Source organism: Oncorhynchus keta, chromosome 7 (genome assembly GCF_023373465.1).
Source record: "Oncorhynchus keta strain PuntledgeMale-10-30-2019 chromosome 7, Oket_V2, whole genome shotgun sequence".
NCBI lineage: Eukaryota > Metazoa > Chordata > Actinopteri > Salmoniformes > Salmonidae > Oncorhynchus > Oncorhynchus keta.
In genome coordinates this window covers 50387151-50405906 of record NC_068427.1, presented here as the reverse complement: position 1 = coordinate 50405906, position 18756 = coordinate 50387151, and the positions used below count along the sequence as shown (strand labels likewise).

General features: G+C 46.1%; 1 protein-coding gene across 1 annotated transcript in view; it reads left to right on the top strand.

Annotated features, from left to right (window-relative positions):
- cfap65 (cilia and flagella associated protein 65) overlaps window positions 1-18756 on the top strand; it is a 115176-nt gene that overhangs the window by 7980 nt on the left and 88440 nt on the right. The window contains exons 4-10 of the mRNA XM_052521818.1: window positions 5397-5499; window positions 12080-12246; window positions 14046-14245; window positions 14424-14548; window positions 15715-15937; window positions 16978-17246; window positions 18504-18701. Coding sequence (XP_052377778.1) covers window positions 5397-5499; window positions 12080-12246; window positions 14046-14245; window positions 14424-14548; window positions 15715-15937; window positions 16978-17246; window positions 18504-18701 — 1285 coding nt within the window. The remainder of the gene's footprint in view (window positions 1-5396; window positions 5500-12079; window positions 12247-14045; window positions 14246-14423; window positions 14549-15714; window positions 15938-16977; window positions 17247-18503; window positions 18702-18756) is intronic.

Here is an 18756-nt window from a genome sequence, read left to right as displayed (position 1 = left end):
ACCTTTATAACATGTTCTCTGGACGTTTATAACACGTTCTCTGGACGTTTCTAAAAGTTCTCTGGACGTTTCTAAAAGTTCTCTGGACGTTTATAGCACGTTCTCTGGACCTTTATAACACGTTCTCTGGACCTTTATAACACGTTCTCTGGACCTTTATAACACGTTCTCTGGACGTTTATAACACGTTCTCTGGACGTTTATAACACATTCTCTGGACGTTTATAACACGTTCTCTGGACCTTTATAACACGTTCTCTGGACGTTTATAGCACGTTCTCTGGACCTTTATAGCACGTTCTCTGGACGTTTATAACACGTTCTCTGGACCTTTATAACACGTTCTCTGGACCTTTATAACACGTTCTCTGGACGTTTATAACACGTTCTCTGGACGTTTATAACACATTCTCTGGACGTTTATAACACGTTCTCTGGACCTTTATAACACGTTCTCTGGACCTTTATAATACGTTCTCTGGACCTTTATAACACGTTCTCTGGACATTTATAACACGTTTCCCCCTTTCCCTTTTGGATAGACTAAATGACAGCCCATTATCATACAGAGTATACTAAATGACAGCCCATTATCATACACATTATACTAAATGACAGCCCATTATCATACACAGAATACTAAATGACAAGCTCATTATCATACACAGTATACTAAATGACCAACCCATTATCGTTCACAGTATACTAAATGACCAACTCATTATCGTTCACAGTATACTCAATGACCAGGGCATTATCGTTCACAGTATACTAAATGACCAACCCATTATCGTTCACAGTATACTAAATGACCAACTCATTATCATTAAAAAAGAGGAGGTAGAGAATGAGGAGGTAGAGAATGAGGGGGATAAAGAGGAGGTAGAGAATGAGGGGGATAAAGGGGAGGTAGAGAATGAGGGGGATAAAGAGGAGGTAGAGAATGAGGGGGATAAAGAGGAGGTAGAGAATGAGGGGGTAAAGAGGAGGTATAGAATGAGGGGGATAAAGAGGAAGTAGAGAATGAAGGGGATAAAGAGGAGGTAGAGAATGAGGGGGATAAAGAGGAGGTAGAGAATGAGGGGGGTAAAGAGGTGGTAGAGAATGAGGAGGACAAAGTGGAGGTAGAGAATGTGGGGGGTAAAGAGGAGGTAGAGAATGTGGGGGGTAAATAGGAGGTAGAGAATGAGGGGGACAAAGAGGAGGTATAGAATGAGGGGGGTAAATAGGAGGTAGAGAATGAGGGGGACAAAGAGGAGGTATAGAATGAGGGGGGTAAATAGGAGGTAGAGAATGAGGAGGATAAAGAAGAGGTAGAGAATGAGTGGGGTAAAGAAGAGGTAGAGAATGAGGAGGGTAAAGAGGAGGTAGAGAATGAAGGGGATAAATAGGAGGTAGAGAATGAGGGGGTAAAGAGGAGGTAGAGAATGAGAGGGGTAAAGAGGAGGTAGAGAATGAGGGGGGTAAAGAGGAGGTAGAGAGTGAAGGGGATAAAGAGGATGTAGAGAATGAGGGGGATAAAGAGGAGGTAGAGAATGAAGGGGATAAAGAGGAGGTAGAGATTGAGGAGGACAAAGAGCAGGTAGAGAATGAGGGGGATAAAGAGGAGGTAGAGAATGAGGGGGTAAAGAGGAGGTAGAGAATGAGGGGGGTAAAGAGGAGGTAGAGAATGAGGGGGATAAAGAGGAGGTAGAGAATGAGGGGGGTAAAGAGGAGGTAGAGAATGAGGGGGATAAAGAGGAGGTAGAGAATGAAGGGGATAAAGAGCAGGTAGAGAATGAGGGGGATAAAGAGGAGGTAGAGAATGAGGGGGATAAAGAGGAGGTAGAGAATGAGGGGGATAAAGAGGAGGTAGAGAATGATAGAGAAACATAAACGAGATAAACATGAAAGCGTCTCCAGAAAACATTCCCCATTGACTGTAATGTATTGAGAAAAACGTCAACTACTGTGACATTTGACCTTTAAAAAAAAACGAGCCAGGATGACGTTGTCCCATGATATCATGTTGAAGTTACATATACAGTGTCCTCCATAATTATTGGGATAGTGACAAATTGTTTTGTGGTTTTGGTTATGTACAACAGCACTTTGAATTTAAAATGATAGAATTACTAGTTTAAAGTACACACTGTCAGCTTTAATCTGAGGGTATTTTCATCCATATCAGGTGAATGGTTTAGAAACTACAGGACTTTTTGTACATAGTCCCCCCATTTTAGGGGACCAAAAGTATTGGGGGGTCTTCAGGGTATGATATTTGTGCATCTGTAACTTTCTCACTCATTATTATTCACGATTCATTCAGAACTATCTGTAATCATAGTAGCATCCTCGTTAATGTGGAAGTGTTAATAAATACATTATATTTATTGTTTACAATAAAAATGACTCCAAAATGACACAATACATTATTTACCATCCATAAGAAAACAGCAAATGCATCCAACAAGTTTGTAGAGTCACAAGGTTGATGTAATCATTGCGTGCTAGGAATACTGTATGGGACCAAATACTAAACTTTTGACTGCTTTAATACACATTTAAGTGAATTTGTCCCAATACTTTTGATTCCCTAAAATGAGAGGACTAAACTTATTTCTAAACCATTCACCCGATATGGATGAAAAAAAAAGCTGAATTAAAGCTGACAGTCTTCACTTTAACATCATAGTCATTTTATCAGTCTACATTTTAACATCATAGTCATGGTATCAGTCTACATTTTAACGTCATGGTATCAGTCTACATTTTAACCTCATAGTCATGGTATCAGTCTACATTTTAACCTCATAGTCATGGTATCAGTCTACATTTTAACGTCATGGTATCAGTCTACATTTTAACCTCATAGTCATGGTATCAGTCTACATTTTAACATCATAGTCATGGTATCAGTCTACATTTTAACATCATAGTCATGGTATCAGTCTACATTTTAACATCATAGTCATGGTATCAGTCTACATTTTAACATCATAGTCATGGTATCAGTCTTCACTTTAACATCATAGTCATGGTAGTCTACATTTTAACCTCATAGTCATGGTATCAGTCTTCACTTTAACCTCATAGTCATGGTATCAGTCTACATTTTAACCTCATAGTCATGGTATCAACATTTTAACCTCATAGTCATGGTATCAGTCTTCACTTTAACCTCATAGTCCTGGTATCAGTCTACATTTTTCATCATAGTCATGGTATCAGTCTACATTTTAATCTCATAGTCATGGTATCAGTCTACATTTAACCTCATAGTCATGGTATCAGTCTACATTTTAACCTCATCGTCATGGTATCAGTCTACATTTTAACATCATAGTCATGGTATCAGTCTACATTTTAACGTCATGGTATCAGTCTACATTTTAACCTCATAGTCATGGTATCAGTCTACATTTTAACATCATAGTCATGGTATCAGTCTACATTTTAACATCATAGTCATGGTATCAGTCTACATTTTAACATCATAGTCATGGTATCAGTCTTCACTTTAACATCATAGTCATGGTATCAGTCTACATTTTAACATCATAGTCATGGTATCAGTCTACATTTTAACCTCATAGTCATGGTATCAGTCTACATTTTAACATCATAGTCATGGTATCAGTCTTCACTGTAACCTCATAGTCATGGTATCAGTCTTCACTTTAACCTCATAGTCATGGTATCGTTTCAAATCCAAAGTGCTGGACTACAGAGCCAAAACAACAGCAAACATGTGACTGTCCCAATAATTACAGAGGGAACTGTATATACAGAGCCTTCTGAAAGTATTCAGACCCCTACATTTTTTTCAAAAGGTTGTTACGTTACAGTCTTGTTCTAAAATTGATTTTTTTAAAAATCCTCAGCAATCTACAGACAATACCCCATAATGAAAATGATTTACATAAGTATTCAGACCCTTTGCTATGAGACGCAAAATTTAGGTCAGGTGCATCCTGTTTCCACTGATCATCCTTGATGTTTCTACAACTTGATTCGAGTCCACCTGTGGTAAATTCAATTGATTGGACATGATTTGGAAAGGCACACACCTGTCTAATATAAGGTCCAAAGTTGACAGAGAATATCAGAGCAAAAACCAAGCCATGAGGTCGAAGGAATTGTCCGTAGAGCTCCGAGACAAGATTGTGTCGATGCACAGATCTGGGGAAGGGAACCAAAATATGTCCATTGAAGGTCCCCAAGAACACAGTGGCCTCCATCATTCTTAAATGGAAGATGTTTGGAACCACCAAGACTCTTCCTTAAGCTGGCAGACCGGCAAAACTGAGCAATCGGGGGAGAAGGGCCTTGGTCAGGGAAGTGACCAAGAACCCCATGGTCACTCTGACAGAGCTCCAGAGTTCCTCTGTGGAAGATGGGAGAACCTTATAGAAGGACAACCATCTCTGCAGCACCACCAATCAGGCCTTTATGGTAGAGTGGCCAGACAGAAGGCACTCTTCAGTAAAATACACATGACAGCCAGCTTGGAGTTTGCCAAAAGACACATAAAGACTCAGACCATGAGACACAATATTCTCTGGTCTGATGAAACCAAGATTGAACTATTTGGCCTGAATCCCAAGCGTCATGTCTGGAGGAAAATTGGTACCATCCCTACGGTGAAGCATGGTGGTGGCAGCATCATGCTGAAGGGATGTTTTTCAGTGGCAGGGACTGGGAGACTAGTCAGGATGGGGGGAAAGATGAAAGGAGCAAAGTACAGAGAGATTCTTGATGAAAACCTGCTCCAGTGCTCAGGACCTCAGACTGGGGTGAAGGTTCACCTTCCAACAGGACAACGACCCTAAGCACATAGCCAAGACAATGCAGGAGTGGCTTCAGGACAAGTCTCTGAATGTCCTTGAGTGGCCCAGTCAGAGCCCGGACTTTGTAAGTCGCTCTGGATAAGAGCGTCTGCTAAATGACTTAAATGTAAATGTAAATGTTGAACCCGATCAAACATCTCTGGAGGAGACCTGAAAATAGCTGTGCAGCGACGCTCCCTATCCAACCTGACAGAGTTTGAGAGGATCTGCAGAGAAGAATGGGAGAAACTCCCCAAATACAGGTGTACCAAGCTTGTAGCGTCATACCCAAGAAGACTAGAGGCTGTATTCGCTGCCAAAGGTGCTTCAACAAAGTACAGAGTAAAAGGTCTGAATACTTATGTAAATGTAGTTTCCAAAAAAACATGTTTTTGCTTTGTCATTATGTGGTATTGATGAAAAAATTGAATCAATTGAATCCATTTTAGAATAAGGTTGTAACCTAACAAAATGTGGGAAAAGTCGAGGGAGTCTGAGTACTTTCCCCTAAAGACACTGTATCATCTTCCTGGATGTTTGATGAAACATCATAATGTGTAGTAACATTTTATTTTTATTTTTTCCCAGGCCTCCTGCGTCAACGTTCTTCACCACCCTGTTTCCTCAGATCATCACTCTGAGTCCTGGAACGTCTTTTTCTCTTCCTGTTACCTTCCGCCCCCTTGATAGGGTAATAACCACAGACATTAACACCAGTGGGTACTGACAGCGCTGACGTCATCCACGTATTCCTATGGAAAACTGTCGCTGGCGCATGAAGCCGGAACTATTTGAATTTGAAGCACGCAAAATTGCTCAATTGGGGCTGAATGGCACCAAAATATTGCTAAGGATCATTTACATTTACATTTAAGTCATTTAGCAGACGCTCTTATCCAGAGCGACTTACAGATTGGTGCATACACCTTATGACATCCAGTGGAACAGCCACTTTACAATAGTGCATCTAAATCTTTTAGGGGGTGAGAAGGATTACTTACCCTATCCTAGGTATTCCTTGAAGAGGTGGGGTTTCAGGTGTCTCCGGAAGGTGGTGATTGACTCCGCTGTCCTGGCGTCGTGAGGGAGTTTGTTCCACCATTGGGGGCCAGAGCAGGAACAGTTTTGACTGGGCTGAGCGGGAACTGTACTTCCTCAGTGGTAGGGAGGCGCGCAGGCCAGAGGTGGATGAACGCAGTGCCCTTGTTTGGGTGTAGGGCCTGATCAGAGCCTGGAGGTACTGAGGTGCCGTTCCCTCACAGCCCGTAGGCAAGCACCATGGTCTTGTAGCGGATGCGAGCTTCAACTGGAGAGAGCGGAGGAGCGGGGTGACGTGAGAGAACTTGGGAAGGTTGAACACCAGACGGGCTGCGGCGTTCTGGATGAGTTGTAGGGGTTTAATGGCACAGGCAGGGAGCCCAGCCAACAGCGAGTTGCAGTAATCAAGACGGGAGATGACAAGTGCCTGGATTAGGACCTGCGCCGCTTCCTGTGTGAGGCAGGGTCGTACTCTGCGGATGTTGTAGAGCATGAACCTACAGGAACGGGACACCGCCTTGATGTTAGTTGAGAACGACAGGGTGTTGTCCAGGATCACGCCAAGGTTCTTAGCGCTCTGGGAGGAGGACACAATGGAGTTGTCAACCGTGATGGCGAGATCATGGAACGGGCAGTCCTTCCCCGGGAGGAAGAGGAGCTCCGTCTTGCTGAGGTTCAGCTTGAGGTGGTGATCCGTCATCCACACTGATATGTCTGCCAGACATGCAGAGATGGTCATCAGAAGGGGAAAGGAGAAGATTAATTGTGTGTCGTCTGCATAGCAATGATAGGAGAGACCATGTGAGGTTATGACAGAGCCAAGTGACTTGGTGTATAGCGAGAATAAGAGAGGGCCTAGAACAGAGCACTGGGGGACACCAGTGGTGAGAGCGCGTGGTGAGGAGACAGATTCTCGCCACGCCACCTGGTAGGAGCGACCTGTCAGGTAGGACGCAATCCAAGCGTGGGCCTGCGCCTGGAGATGCCCAACTCGGAGAGGGTGGAGAGGAGGATCTGATGGTTCACAGTATCGAAGGCAGCCGATAGGTCTAGAAGGATGAGAGCAGAGGAGAGAGAGTTAGCTTTAGCAGTGCGGAGGGCCTCCGTGATACAGAGAAGAGCAGTCTCAGTTGAATGACTAGTCTTGAAACCTGACTGATTTGGATCAAGAAGGTCATTCTGAGAGAGATAGCGGTAGAGCTGGCCAAGGACGGCACGCTCAAGAGTTTTGGAGAGAAAAGAGAGAAGGGATACTGGTCTGTAGTTGTTGACATTGGAGGAATCGAGTGTAGGTTTTTTCAGAAGGGGTGCAACTCTCGCTCTCTTGAAGACGGGAGGGACGTAGACAGCGGTCAGGGATGAGTTGATGAGCGAGGTGAGGTAAGGGAGAAGGTCTCCGGAAATGGTCTGGAGAAGAGAGGAGGGGATAGGGTCAAGCGGGCAGGTTGTTGGGCGGCCGGCCGTACAAGACGCGAGATTTCATCTGGAGAGAGAGGGGAGAAAGAGGTCAGAGCATAGGGTAGGGCAGTGTGAGCAGAACAGCGGTGTCGTTTGACTTAGCAAACGAGGATCGGATGTCGTCGACCTTCTTTTCAAAATGGTTGACGAAGTCATCTGCAGAGACGGGAGGGGGGAGGATTCAGGAGGGAGGAGAAGGTGGCAAAGAGCTTCCTAGGGTTAGAGGCAGATGCTTGGAATTTAGAATGGTAGAAAGTGGCTTTAGCAGCAGAGACAGAGGAGGAAAATGTAGAGAGGAGGGAGTGAAAGGATGCCAGGTCCGCAGGGAGGCGAAGTTTTCCTCCATTTAATCGGCTGCCCGGAGCCCTGTTCTGTGAGCTCGCAATGAACATCGAGCCACGGAGCGGGAGGGGAGGACCGAGCCGGCCTGGAGGATAGGGGACATAGAGAGTCAAAGGATGCAGAAAGGGAGGAGAGGAGGGTTGAGGAGGCAGAATCAGGAGATAGGTTGGAGAAAGTTTGAGCAGAGGGAAGAGATGATAGGATGGAAGAGGAGAGAGTAGCGGGGGAGAGAGAGCGAAGGTTGGGACGGCGCGATACCATCCGAGTAGGGGCAGTGTGGGAAGTGTTGGATGAGAGCGAGAGGGAAAAGGATACAAGGTAGTGGTCGGAGACTTGGAGGGGAGTTGCAATGAGGTTAGTGGAAGAACAGCATCTAGTAAAGATGAGGTCAAGCGTATTGCCTGCCTTGTGATAGGGGGGAAGGTGAGAGGGTGAGGTCAAAAGAGGAGAGGAGTGGAAAGAAGGAGGCAGAGAGGAATGAGTCAAAGGTAGACGTGGGGAGGTTAAAGTCGCCCAGAACTGTGAGAGGTGAGCCGTCCTCAGGAAAGGAGCTTATCAAGGCATCAAGCTCATTGATGAACTCTCCAAGGGAACCTGGAGGGCGATAAATGATAAGGATGTTAAGCTTGAAAGGGCTGGTAACTGTGACAGCATGGAATTCAAAGGAGGCGATAGACAGATGGGTAAGGGGAGAAAGAGAGAAAGACCACTTGGGAGAGATGAGGATCCCGGTGCCACCACCCCGCTGACCAGAAGCTCTCGGGGTGTGCGAGAACACTGGGCGGACGAGGGAGAGCAGTAGGAGTAGCAGTGTTATCTGTGGTGATCCATGTTTCCGTCAGTGCCAAGAAGTCGAGGGACTGGAGGGAGGCATAGGCTGAGATGAACCTGCCTTGTTGGCCGCAGATCGGCAGTTCCAGAGGCTACCGGAGACCTGGAACTCCACGTGGGTCGACGCGCTGGGACCACCAGACTAGGTGGCCGCGGCACGCGGTGTGGGAGCGTTTGTATGGTCTGTGCAGAGAGGAGAGAACAGGGATAGACAGACACATAGTTGACAGGCTACAGAAGAGGCTACGCTAATGCAAGGAGATTGAATGACAAGTGGACTACACGTCTCGAATGTTCAGAAAGTTGCTTACGTAGCAAGAATCTTATTGACTAAAATGATTAAAATGATACAGTACTGCTGAAGTAGGCTAGCTGGCAGTAGCTGCGTTGTTGACACTACACTAATCAAGTCGTTCCGTTGAGTGTAATAGTTTCTACAGTGCTACTATTCGGGGCTAGCTGGCTAGCTAGCAGTGTTGTTTACGTTACGTTGCGTTAAAAGAACGACAATAGCTGGCTAGCTAACCTAGGAAATCGCTCTAGACTACACAATTATCTTTGAAAGAAAGACGGCTATGTAGCTAGCTATGTAGCTAGCTACGATCAAACAAATCAAACCGTTGTACTGTAATGAAATGAAATGAAAATGTGATACTACCTGACCGGGTTGTTGAATTCGATTCAGTAGACGTCTGTGTGGTGACGTTGGCTAGCTGTTAGCTGTTAGCTGTTGGCTAGCTAGCAGAGTCTCCTACGTTAAGGACGACAAATAGCTGGCTAGCGAACCTCAGTGAATTAAGATAATCACTCCAAGACTACACACTCTAAACTACACAATTATCTTGGAAACAAAGACAGCTATGTAGCTAGCTAACACTAAACTAATCAAGTCGTTCAGTTGAGTGAATAGCACTACAGTGATGCTAATCTGTGGGCGTTAGCTAGCGTTTGCTAGCTCCTGGGCGAATAGCAGTGAAGGCTACGTAGTGGAAATACGATAATTATGCAATTATCTCTGATACAAGGACGGCTATGTAGCTAGCTAAGAAGAAATTGCTAAGATTAGACAAATCAACCGTTGTACTATAATGAAATGTAATGAAAAAGTTATACAACCTGTGGATCTATACCGTCGCTCCAACCCGGAAGTGGTTGGAGGCCAGATCATGGTCTATGTAGTCATTTTCATCCTGCCTGAGAGAGCCTACTTGTAGCCTGCCGGCTCGTGATTGGTCTGTGTCAGCACGTGGTCCTGTGTGATGTCACAATGGATCGCTATTTAATTCAATATCTAGTAGTCAGATTGGATCAGTATTTAAATAAGTATCTCCATTATGTAGCGAACTTTAAAATAATTGAAAATGTGGGCCGTTCTGGCGATCGTAATTTACATAGGCTTTCTTGGGCAGAGCAGGGCTTTTGGCACAACTAGGTTTCTAAGCAGTGCCGACCAGCAGAACTCTTGGGGTCCTGGTTAATAACACATGTATAATCCAGACTGGACACTGGCCTGGTAATAACACATGTATAATCCAGACTGGACACTGGCCTGGTAATAACATCTATAATCCAGACTGGACACTGGCCTGGTAATAACACATGTATAATCCAGACTGGACACTGGCCTGGTAATAACACATGTATAATCCAGACTGGACACTGGCCTGGTAATAACATCTATAATCCAGACTGGACACTGGCCTGGTAATAACACATGTATAATCCAGACTGGACACTGGCCTGGTAATAACACATGTATAATCCAGACTGGACACTGGCCTGGTAATAACATCTATAATCCAGACTGGACACTGGCCTGGTAATAACACATGTATAATCCAGACTGGACACTGGCCTGGTAATAACATGTATAATCCAGACTGGACACTGGCCTGGTAATAACATCTATAATCCAGACTGGACACTGGCCTGGTAATAACATGTATAATCCAGACTGGACACTGGCCTGGTAATAACACATGTATAATCCAGACTGGACACTGGCCTGGTAATAACACATGTATAATCCAGACTGGACACTGGCCTGGTAATAACACATGTATAATCCAGACTGGACACTGGCCTGGTAATAACATGTATAATCCAGACTGGACATTGGCCTGGTAATAACACATGTATAATCTAGACTGGACACTGGCCTGGTAATAACACATGTATAATCCAGACTGGACACTGGCCTGGTAATAACATGTATAATCCAGACTGGACACTTGCCTGGTAATAACATCTATAATCCAGACCGGACACTGGCCTGGTAATAACATGTATAATCCAGACTAAACACTGGCCTGGTAATAACATGTATAATCCAGACTAAACACTGGCCTGGTAATAACACATCTATAATCCAGACTGGACACTGGCCTGGTAATAACATGTATAATCCAGACTGGACACTGGCCTGGTAATAACACATGTATAATCCAGACTGGACACTGGCCTGGTAATAACATCTATAATCCAGACTGGACACTGGCCTGGTAATAACATGTATAATCCAGACTGGACACTGGCCTGGTAATAACACATCTATAATCCAGACTGGACACTGGCCTGGTAATAACATCTATAATCCAGACTGGACACTGGCCTGGTAATAACATCTATAATCCAGACTGGACACTGGCCTGGTAATAACATCTATAATCCAGACTGGACACTGGCCTGGTAATAACATGTATAATCCAGACTGGACACTGGCCTGGTAATAACATGTATAATCCAGACTGGACACTGGCCTGGTAATAACATGTATAATCCAGACTGGACACTGGCCTGGTAATAACACATCTATAATCCAGACTGGACACTGGCCTGGTAATAACACATCTATAATCCAGACTGGACACTGGCCTGGTAATAACATCTATAATCCAGACTGGACACTGGCCTGGTAATAACTGGTAATAACACTGGAATGTATAATCCAGACTGGACACTGGCCTGGTAATAACATCTATAATCCAGACTGGACACTGGCCTGGTAATAGCATGTATAATCCAGACTAAACACTGGCCTGGTAATAACATGTATAATCCAGACTAAACACTGGCCTGGTAATAACACATCTATAATCCAGACTGGACACTGGCCTGGTAATAACATGTATAATCCAGACTGGACACTGGCCTGGTAATAAACATGTATAATCCAGACTGGACACTGGCCTGGTAATAACACATCTATAATCCAGACTGGACACTGGCCTGGTAATAACACATCTATAATCCAGACTGGACACTGGCCTGGTAATAACACATCTATAATCCAGACTGGACACTGGCCTGGTAATAACATCTATAATCCAGACTGGACACTGGCCTGGTAATAACATCTATAATCCAGACTGGACACTGGCCTGGTAATAACATCTATAATCCAGACTGGACACTGGCCTGGTAATAACACATCTATAATCCAGACTGGACACTGGCCTGGTAATAACATCTATAATCCAGACTGGACACTGGCCTGGTAATAACATCTATAATCCAGACTGGACACTGGCCTGGTAATAACATGTATAATCCAGACTGGACACTGTCCAGGTAATAACGTGTATCTGTTGTGTGTTGAGCAGTGTGAGTACCAGGACACCATAGAGTTCCACAGTAAAGATGGGTTGTTCCAGGTGTCTCTGAGGGCGACCATACCTCACCATGCTCTGGACGTACCCGAGTCTGTCCTCCTGCCACCCTGTGCTGTTCTCCACCAATCACAGACCGTCTTCATGTTCCGCAACGCCAGGCAAGCTACACTCACTATTATCACAGCAGCGGTTATAATTAGGCTGGTTAATATTGGTTAGAGATGGGTTGGTTAATAGTGGTTAGAGATGGGTTGGTTGATAGTGGTTATAGTTAGGCTGGTTAATAGTGGTTAGAGATAGGCTGGTTAATATTGGTTAGAGATGGGTTGGTTAATAGTGGTTATAGTTAGGCTGGTTAATAGTGGTTAGAGATAGGCTGGTTAATATTGGTTAGAGATGGGTTGGTTAATAGTGGTTATAGTTAGGCTGGTTAATAGTGGTTAGAGATAGGCTGGTTAATATTGGTTAGAGATGGGTTGGTTAATAGTGGTTAGAGATGGGTTGGTTAATAGTGGTTAGAGATGGGTTGGTTAATAGTGGTTATAGTTAGGCTGGTTAATATTGGTTAGAGATAGGTTGGTTAATAGCGGTTAAAGGTATGCTGGTTAATATTGGTTAGAGATATGATGGTTAATATTGGTTAGAGCTGGTTAATACTGCTTGTAGGTAGGTTGGTTAATAGTGGTTAAAGGTAGGTTGGTTAGTTAATAGTGGTTAAAGGTAGGTTGGTTAGTTAATGGTGGTTAAAGGTAGGTTGGTTAATATTAGTTCAAGGTAGGTTGGTTAGTTAATGGTGGTTAAAGGTAGGTTAGTTAATGGTGGTTCAAGGTAGGTTGGTTAGTTAATGGTGGTTAAAGGTAGGTTGGTTAATATTAGTTCAAGGTAGGTTGACTAATCACACTGTAAATTGAGGGGAAATAAAGGTTGTCTGGGTGTCAGGGGAACAGTTGTTGCCAGTTGAATCCATCCCACAGGTAGTTTAGATACACCTGGTGGTTCTAGTGCCACGCCCACCCATCATCAACACACATGCTGTGCTTCTATTGTCTCTAGTCTGTCAGTACAGTTAGATACACCCACTGTTATCAAAGTATCGATCAATGGTAGGTTCTGTCAGTAAACCTGTTATCAAAGTATTGATCAATGATAGGTTCTGTCAGTAAAACTGTTATCAAAGTATTGATCAATGATAGGTTCTGTCAGTAAAACTGTTATCAAAGTATTGATCAATGATAGGTTCTGTCAGTAAAACTGTTATCAAAGTATTGATCAATGATAGGTTCTGTCAGTAAAACTGTTATCAAAGTATTGATCAATGATAGGTTCTGTCAGTAAACCTGTTATCAAAGTATTGATCAATGATAGGTTCTGTCAGTAAACCTGTTATCAAAGTATTGATCAATGATAGGTTCTGTCAGTAAAACTGTTATCAAAGTATCGATCAATGGTAGGTTCTGTCAGTAAACCTGTTATCAAAGTATTGATCAATGATAGGTTCTGTCAGTAAAACTGTTATCAAAGTATTGATCAATGATAGGTTCTGTCAGTAAAACTGTTATCAAAGTATTGATCAATGGTAGGTTCTGTCAGTAAAACTGTTATCAAAGTATTGATCAATGGTAGGTTCTGTCAGTAAACCTGTTATCAAAGTATTGATCAATGATAGGTTCTGTCAGTAAACCTGTTATCAAAGTATTGATCAATGATAGGTTCTGTCAGTAAACCTGTTATCAAAGTATTGATCAATGATAGGTTCTGTCAGTAAACCTGTTATCAAAGTATTGATCAATGATAGGTTCTGTCAGTAAACCTGTTATCAAAGTATTGATCAATGATAGGTTCTGTCAGTAAACCTGTTATCAAAGTATTGATCAATGATAGGTTCTGTCAGTAAACCTGTTATCAAAGTATTGATCAATGGTAGGTTCTGGAACGTACTGTGTTTCTCTGTCCTCAGTAAGCTACAGACAGGTTTCCGGTGGGAGGTGCCCTCTCCGTTCCAACTGTGTCCAGAGAGCGGGATGCTGGAGCCGGGTCAGGAGTGTAGAGTCACGGTGCTCTTCAGACCACGGGAGGCGTTGGTCTACCAGGTCCAGGCTAGCTGTGCCTTCGGAGACGAGGGAGAGAACAGCTGTACTGTGCTCCTACAGGGCCTATGTAAGTGATACATATATTGATTGATCAAAGCCAAGAACATTAAACAACTATAAAGCAAGGATGACACACATTGTTTGAGTTGTGTGTTCTGGACCTCACACACGGTCTAAAGGATTTAAATGTTTCAGAACTTGGCCCATATATTTATTGTATGGTAATGGGTTTATGTTTTCCACAGCAAAGTACCCGTTCCTTCAGATCAGTGCCCCGGGTCAGGAGGAGGGATGTAAGGTGCTGGAATTTGGCAATGTGCCTGTCGGCTGCAACATGGAAAGACACTTTGAGATTCTCAATCCATCCTCAGTGAGTTCCTTCCTCCTAGCTTCTGATTCTCAATCCATCCTCAGTTCCTTCCTTCCTCCTAGCTTCCGATTCTCAATCTATCCTCAGTTCCTTCCTTCCTCCTAGCTTCTGATTCTCAATCTATCCTCAGTTCCTTCCTTCCTCCTAGCTTCTGATTCTCAATCTATCCTCAGTTCCTTCCTTCCTCCTAGCTTCTGATTCTCAATCTATCCTCAGTTCCTTCCTTCCTCCTAGCTTCTGATTCTCAATCCATCCTCAGTGAGTTCCTTCCTCCTAGCTTCCGATTCTCAATCTATCCTCAGTTCCTTCCTTCCTCCTAGCTTCTGATTCTCAATCTATCCTCAGTTCCTTCCTTCCTCCTAGCTTCTGATTCTCAATCTATCCTCAGTTCCTTCCTTCCTCCTAGCTTCTGATTCTCAATCTATCCTCAGTTCCTTCCTTCCTCCTAGCTTCTGATTCTCAATCTATCCTCAGTTCCTTCCTTCCTCCTAGCTTCTGATTCTCAATCCATCCTCAGTTCCTTCCTTCCTCCTAGCTTCTGATTCTCAATCTATCCTCAGTTCCTTCCTTCCTCCTAGCTTCTGATTCTCAATCCATCCTCAGTGAGTTCCTTCCTCCTAGCTTCTGATTCCATCCTCAGTGAGTTCCTTCCTCCTAGCTTCTGATTCTCAATCCATCCTCAGTGAGTTCCTTCCTCCTAGCTTCTGATTCTCAATCCATCCTCAGTTCCTTCCTTCCTCCTAGCTTCTGATTCTCTATCTATCCTCAGTTCCTTCCTTCCTCCTAGCGTCTGATTCTCAATCCATCCTCAGTGAGTTCCTTCCTCCTAGCTTCTGATTCCATCCTCAGTGAGTTCCTTCCTCCTAGCTTCTGATTCCATCCTCAGTGAGTTCCTTCCTCCTAGCTTCTGATTCCATCCTCAGTGAGTTCCTTCCTCCTAGCTTCTGATTCCATCCTCAGTGAGTTCCTTCCTCCTAGCTTCTGATTCCATCCTCAGTGAGTTCCTTCCTCCTAGCTTCTGATTCCATCCTCAGTGAGTTCCTTCCTCCTAGCTTCTGATTCCATCCTCAGTGAGTTCCTTCCTCCTAGCTTCTGATTCTCAATCCATCCTCATCCCCCCCACCCCCATCTCTCTCTCTCCCCGTCTCTCTTTCATTTTCTCCCAGATAACGACTTCCTTTAGTCTGTCCAGGATGCAGCGCCCACTGCTGTCAGAGTCAGTGTTCCAGTGTGGTTTCCAGAAGGGAGAGGTGGCTCCACGTACCTCCATCAGGGTACCTGTGATTTTCTCTCCTGGAACTGTGGACATTACCACTGTGGACTACCTGTCACTCACCTGCCCCGGGGCGCTCAGCAAAACCCTGCTCAAAGTCACCGGCACCTGCATAGGTACAGTACAGTAAGCAATACAAAGGAAATCACAGGTGTCTCTGTCCTCCTCCGTCTTGATCCTCCTCTTCTGCAGGTCCTCAGGTTCCCTGTCCTCCTCCGTCTTGATCCTCCTCTTCTGCAGGTGCTCAGGTTCCCTGTCCTCCTCCATCTTGATCCTCCTCTTCTGCAGGTCCTCAAGTTCTCTGTCCTCCTCCATCTTGATCCTCCCTCCTCCTCCTCTGCAGGTCCTCAGGTTCTCTGTCCTCCTCCATCTTGATCCTCCCTCCTCCTCCTCTGCAGGTCCTCAGGTTCTCTGTCCTCCTCCATCTTGACCCTCCCTCCTCCTCCTCTGCAGGTCCTCAGGTTTTCTGTCCTCCTCCATCTTGATCCTCCCTCCTCCTCCTCTGCAGGTCCTCAGGTTCTCTGTCCTCCTCCATCTTGATCCTCCCTCCTCCTCCTCTGCAGGTCCTCAGGTTCTTTGTCCTCCTCCATCTTGATCCTCCCTCCTCCTCTGCAGGTCCTCAGGTTCTCTGTCCTCCTCCATCTTGATCCTCCCTCCTCCTCCTCTGCAGGTCCTCAGGTTCTCTGTCCTCCTCCATCTTGATCCTCCCTCCTCCTCCTCTGCAGGTCCTCAGGTTCTCTGTCCTCCTCCATCTTGATCCTCCCTCCTCCTCCTCTGCAGGTCCTCAGGTTCTCTGTCCTCCTCCATCTTGATCCTCCCTCCTCCTCCTCTGCAGGTCCCCAGGTTCTCTGTCCTCCTCCATCTTGATCCTCCCTCCTCCTCCTCTGCAGGTCCTCAGGTTCTCTGTCCTCCTCCATCTTGATCCTCCCTCCTCCTCTGCAGGTCCTCAGGTTCTCTGTCCTCCTCCATCTTGATCCTCCCTCCTCCTCCTCTGCAGGTCCTCAGGTTCTCTGTCCTCCTCCATCTTGATCCTACCTCCTCCTCTGCAGAGCCCCAGGTTCTCTGTCCTCCTCCATCTTGATCCTACCTCCTCCTCCTCTGCAGGTCCTCAGGTTCTCTGTCCTCCTCCATCTTGATCCTACCTCCTCCTCTGCAGGTCCTCAGGTGTCCCTGTCCTCCTCCATGCTGGACTTTGGCTGTGTGGACGAGGGTGAGGAGGCCTTGCGCACCGTGGACATCATCAACTCCTCCTCTGTGGAGGCCCAATATCAGTTTGACTTGGACGCCACAGGGCATAGTGTCTTCACCTTGGAGCCAGCCTGTGGTACCCTGCCACCCAACAGCAGCCGGCGCCTACGCCTGCTCTTCAGACCACACCACCCCATGGGACATCACAGGAGGGTGGTCTGTCTGCTGCTACACAGGGTGAGGGGGAGGGTGGTCTGTCTGCTGCTACACAGGGTGAGGGGGAGGGTGGTCTGTCTGCTGCTACACAGGGTGAGGGACAGGAGGGTGAGGGGGGGAGGGTGGTATGTCTGCTGCTACACAGGGTGAGGGGCAGGAGGGTGAGGGACAGGAGGGTTGTCTGTCTGCTGCTACACAGGGTGAGAGGCAGGAGGGTTGTCTGTCTGCTGCTACACAGGGTGAGGGGCAGGAGGGTTGTCTGTCTGCTGCTACACAGGGTGAGAGGCAGGAGGGTTGTCTGTCTGCTGCTACACAGGGTGAGGGACAGGAGGGTTGTCTGTCTGCTGCTACACAGGGTGAGGGACAGGAGGGTTGTCTGTCTGCTGCTACACAGGGTGAGGGACAGGAGGGTTGTCTGTCTGCTGCTACACAGGGTGAGAGGCAGGAGGGTGGTCTGTCTGCTGTTACACAGGGTGAGGGGCAGGAGGGTGAGAGACAGGAGGGTTGTCTGTCTGCTGCTACACAGGGTGAGGGACAGTAGGGTCGTCTGTCTGCTGCTACACAGGGTGAGGGGCAGGAGGGTGGTCTGTCTGCTGTTACACAGGGTGAGGGACAGGAGGGTGAGGGGCAGGAGGGTGGTCTGTCTGCTGCTACACAGGGTGAAGGGCAGGAGGGTCGTCTGTCTGCTGCTACACAGGGTGAGGGGCAGGAGGGTGAGGGACAGGAGGGTGAGGGACAGGAGGGTCGTCTGTCTGCTGCTACACAGGGTGAGGGACAGGAGGGTGAGGGACAGGAGGGTGAGGGGCTGGAGGGTGAGGGACAGGAGGGTGAGGAACAGGAGAGTGAGGGACAGGAGGGTGAGGGACTGGGGCTCAGACTCTGACCAGCTGCAGAACACCGATGTCTTATAGCCGACAGGAGACGTTTAGGGTTTATACAGCAGCAGTTGATTTCAGTCATAGCTTTTCAAAATGTAGCGTATGTTGAATGTGTGGTGTTTTGTGAGTACCATTAACTAGGTTTACACACTTCCAGGTCTCGTTCAGAATGAACATGAGAATGCCGTTAAGTGTTAAGACGACAAACCAACAGCTGTATGTTCAGTACACACACACACACACACACACACACACACACACACACACACACACACACACACACACACACACACACACACACACACACACACACACACACACACACACACACACACACACACACACACACACACACACACACACACACACAACCAATCGTGTTTGTATCTTCCCTGTTCAGGAGCCTCTGTTCCTGGACCTGATAGGGACCTGTCACTCTGAGCAGCTGAAACCAGCCATCCTTCACCCCAGACACCTGGTCCTGTACCGGCAGCACCTGGCCCGGGGACTCACCTGCTACCCTCCTGATGTACTCGGCGCCATGCTGGCAGAGGACAAGATCCAAGTGGACCTGGAGGGAGCTCTGATGTTACACGAGGTATGTGCGGCAGACGGTTGATCTGTGAAACCTCGGCTCTAGTGGAACAACGCTT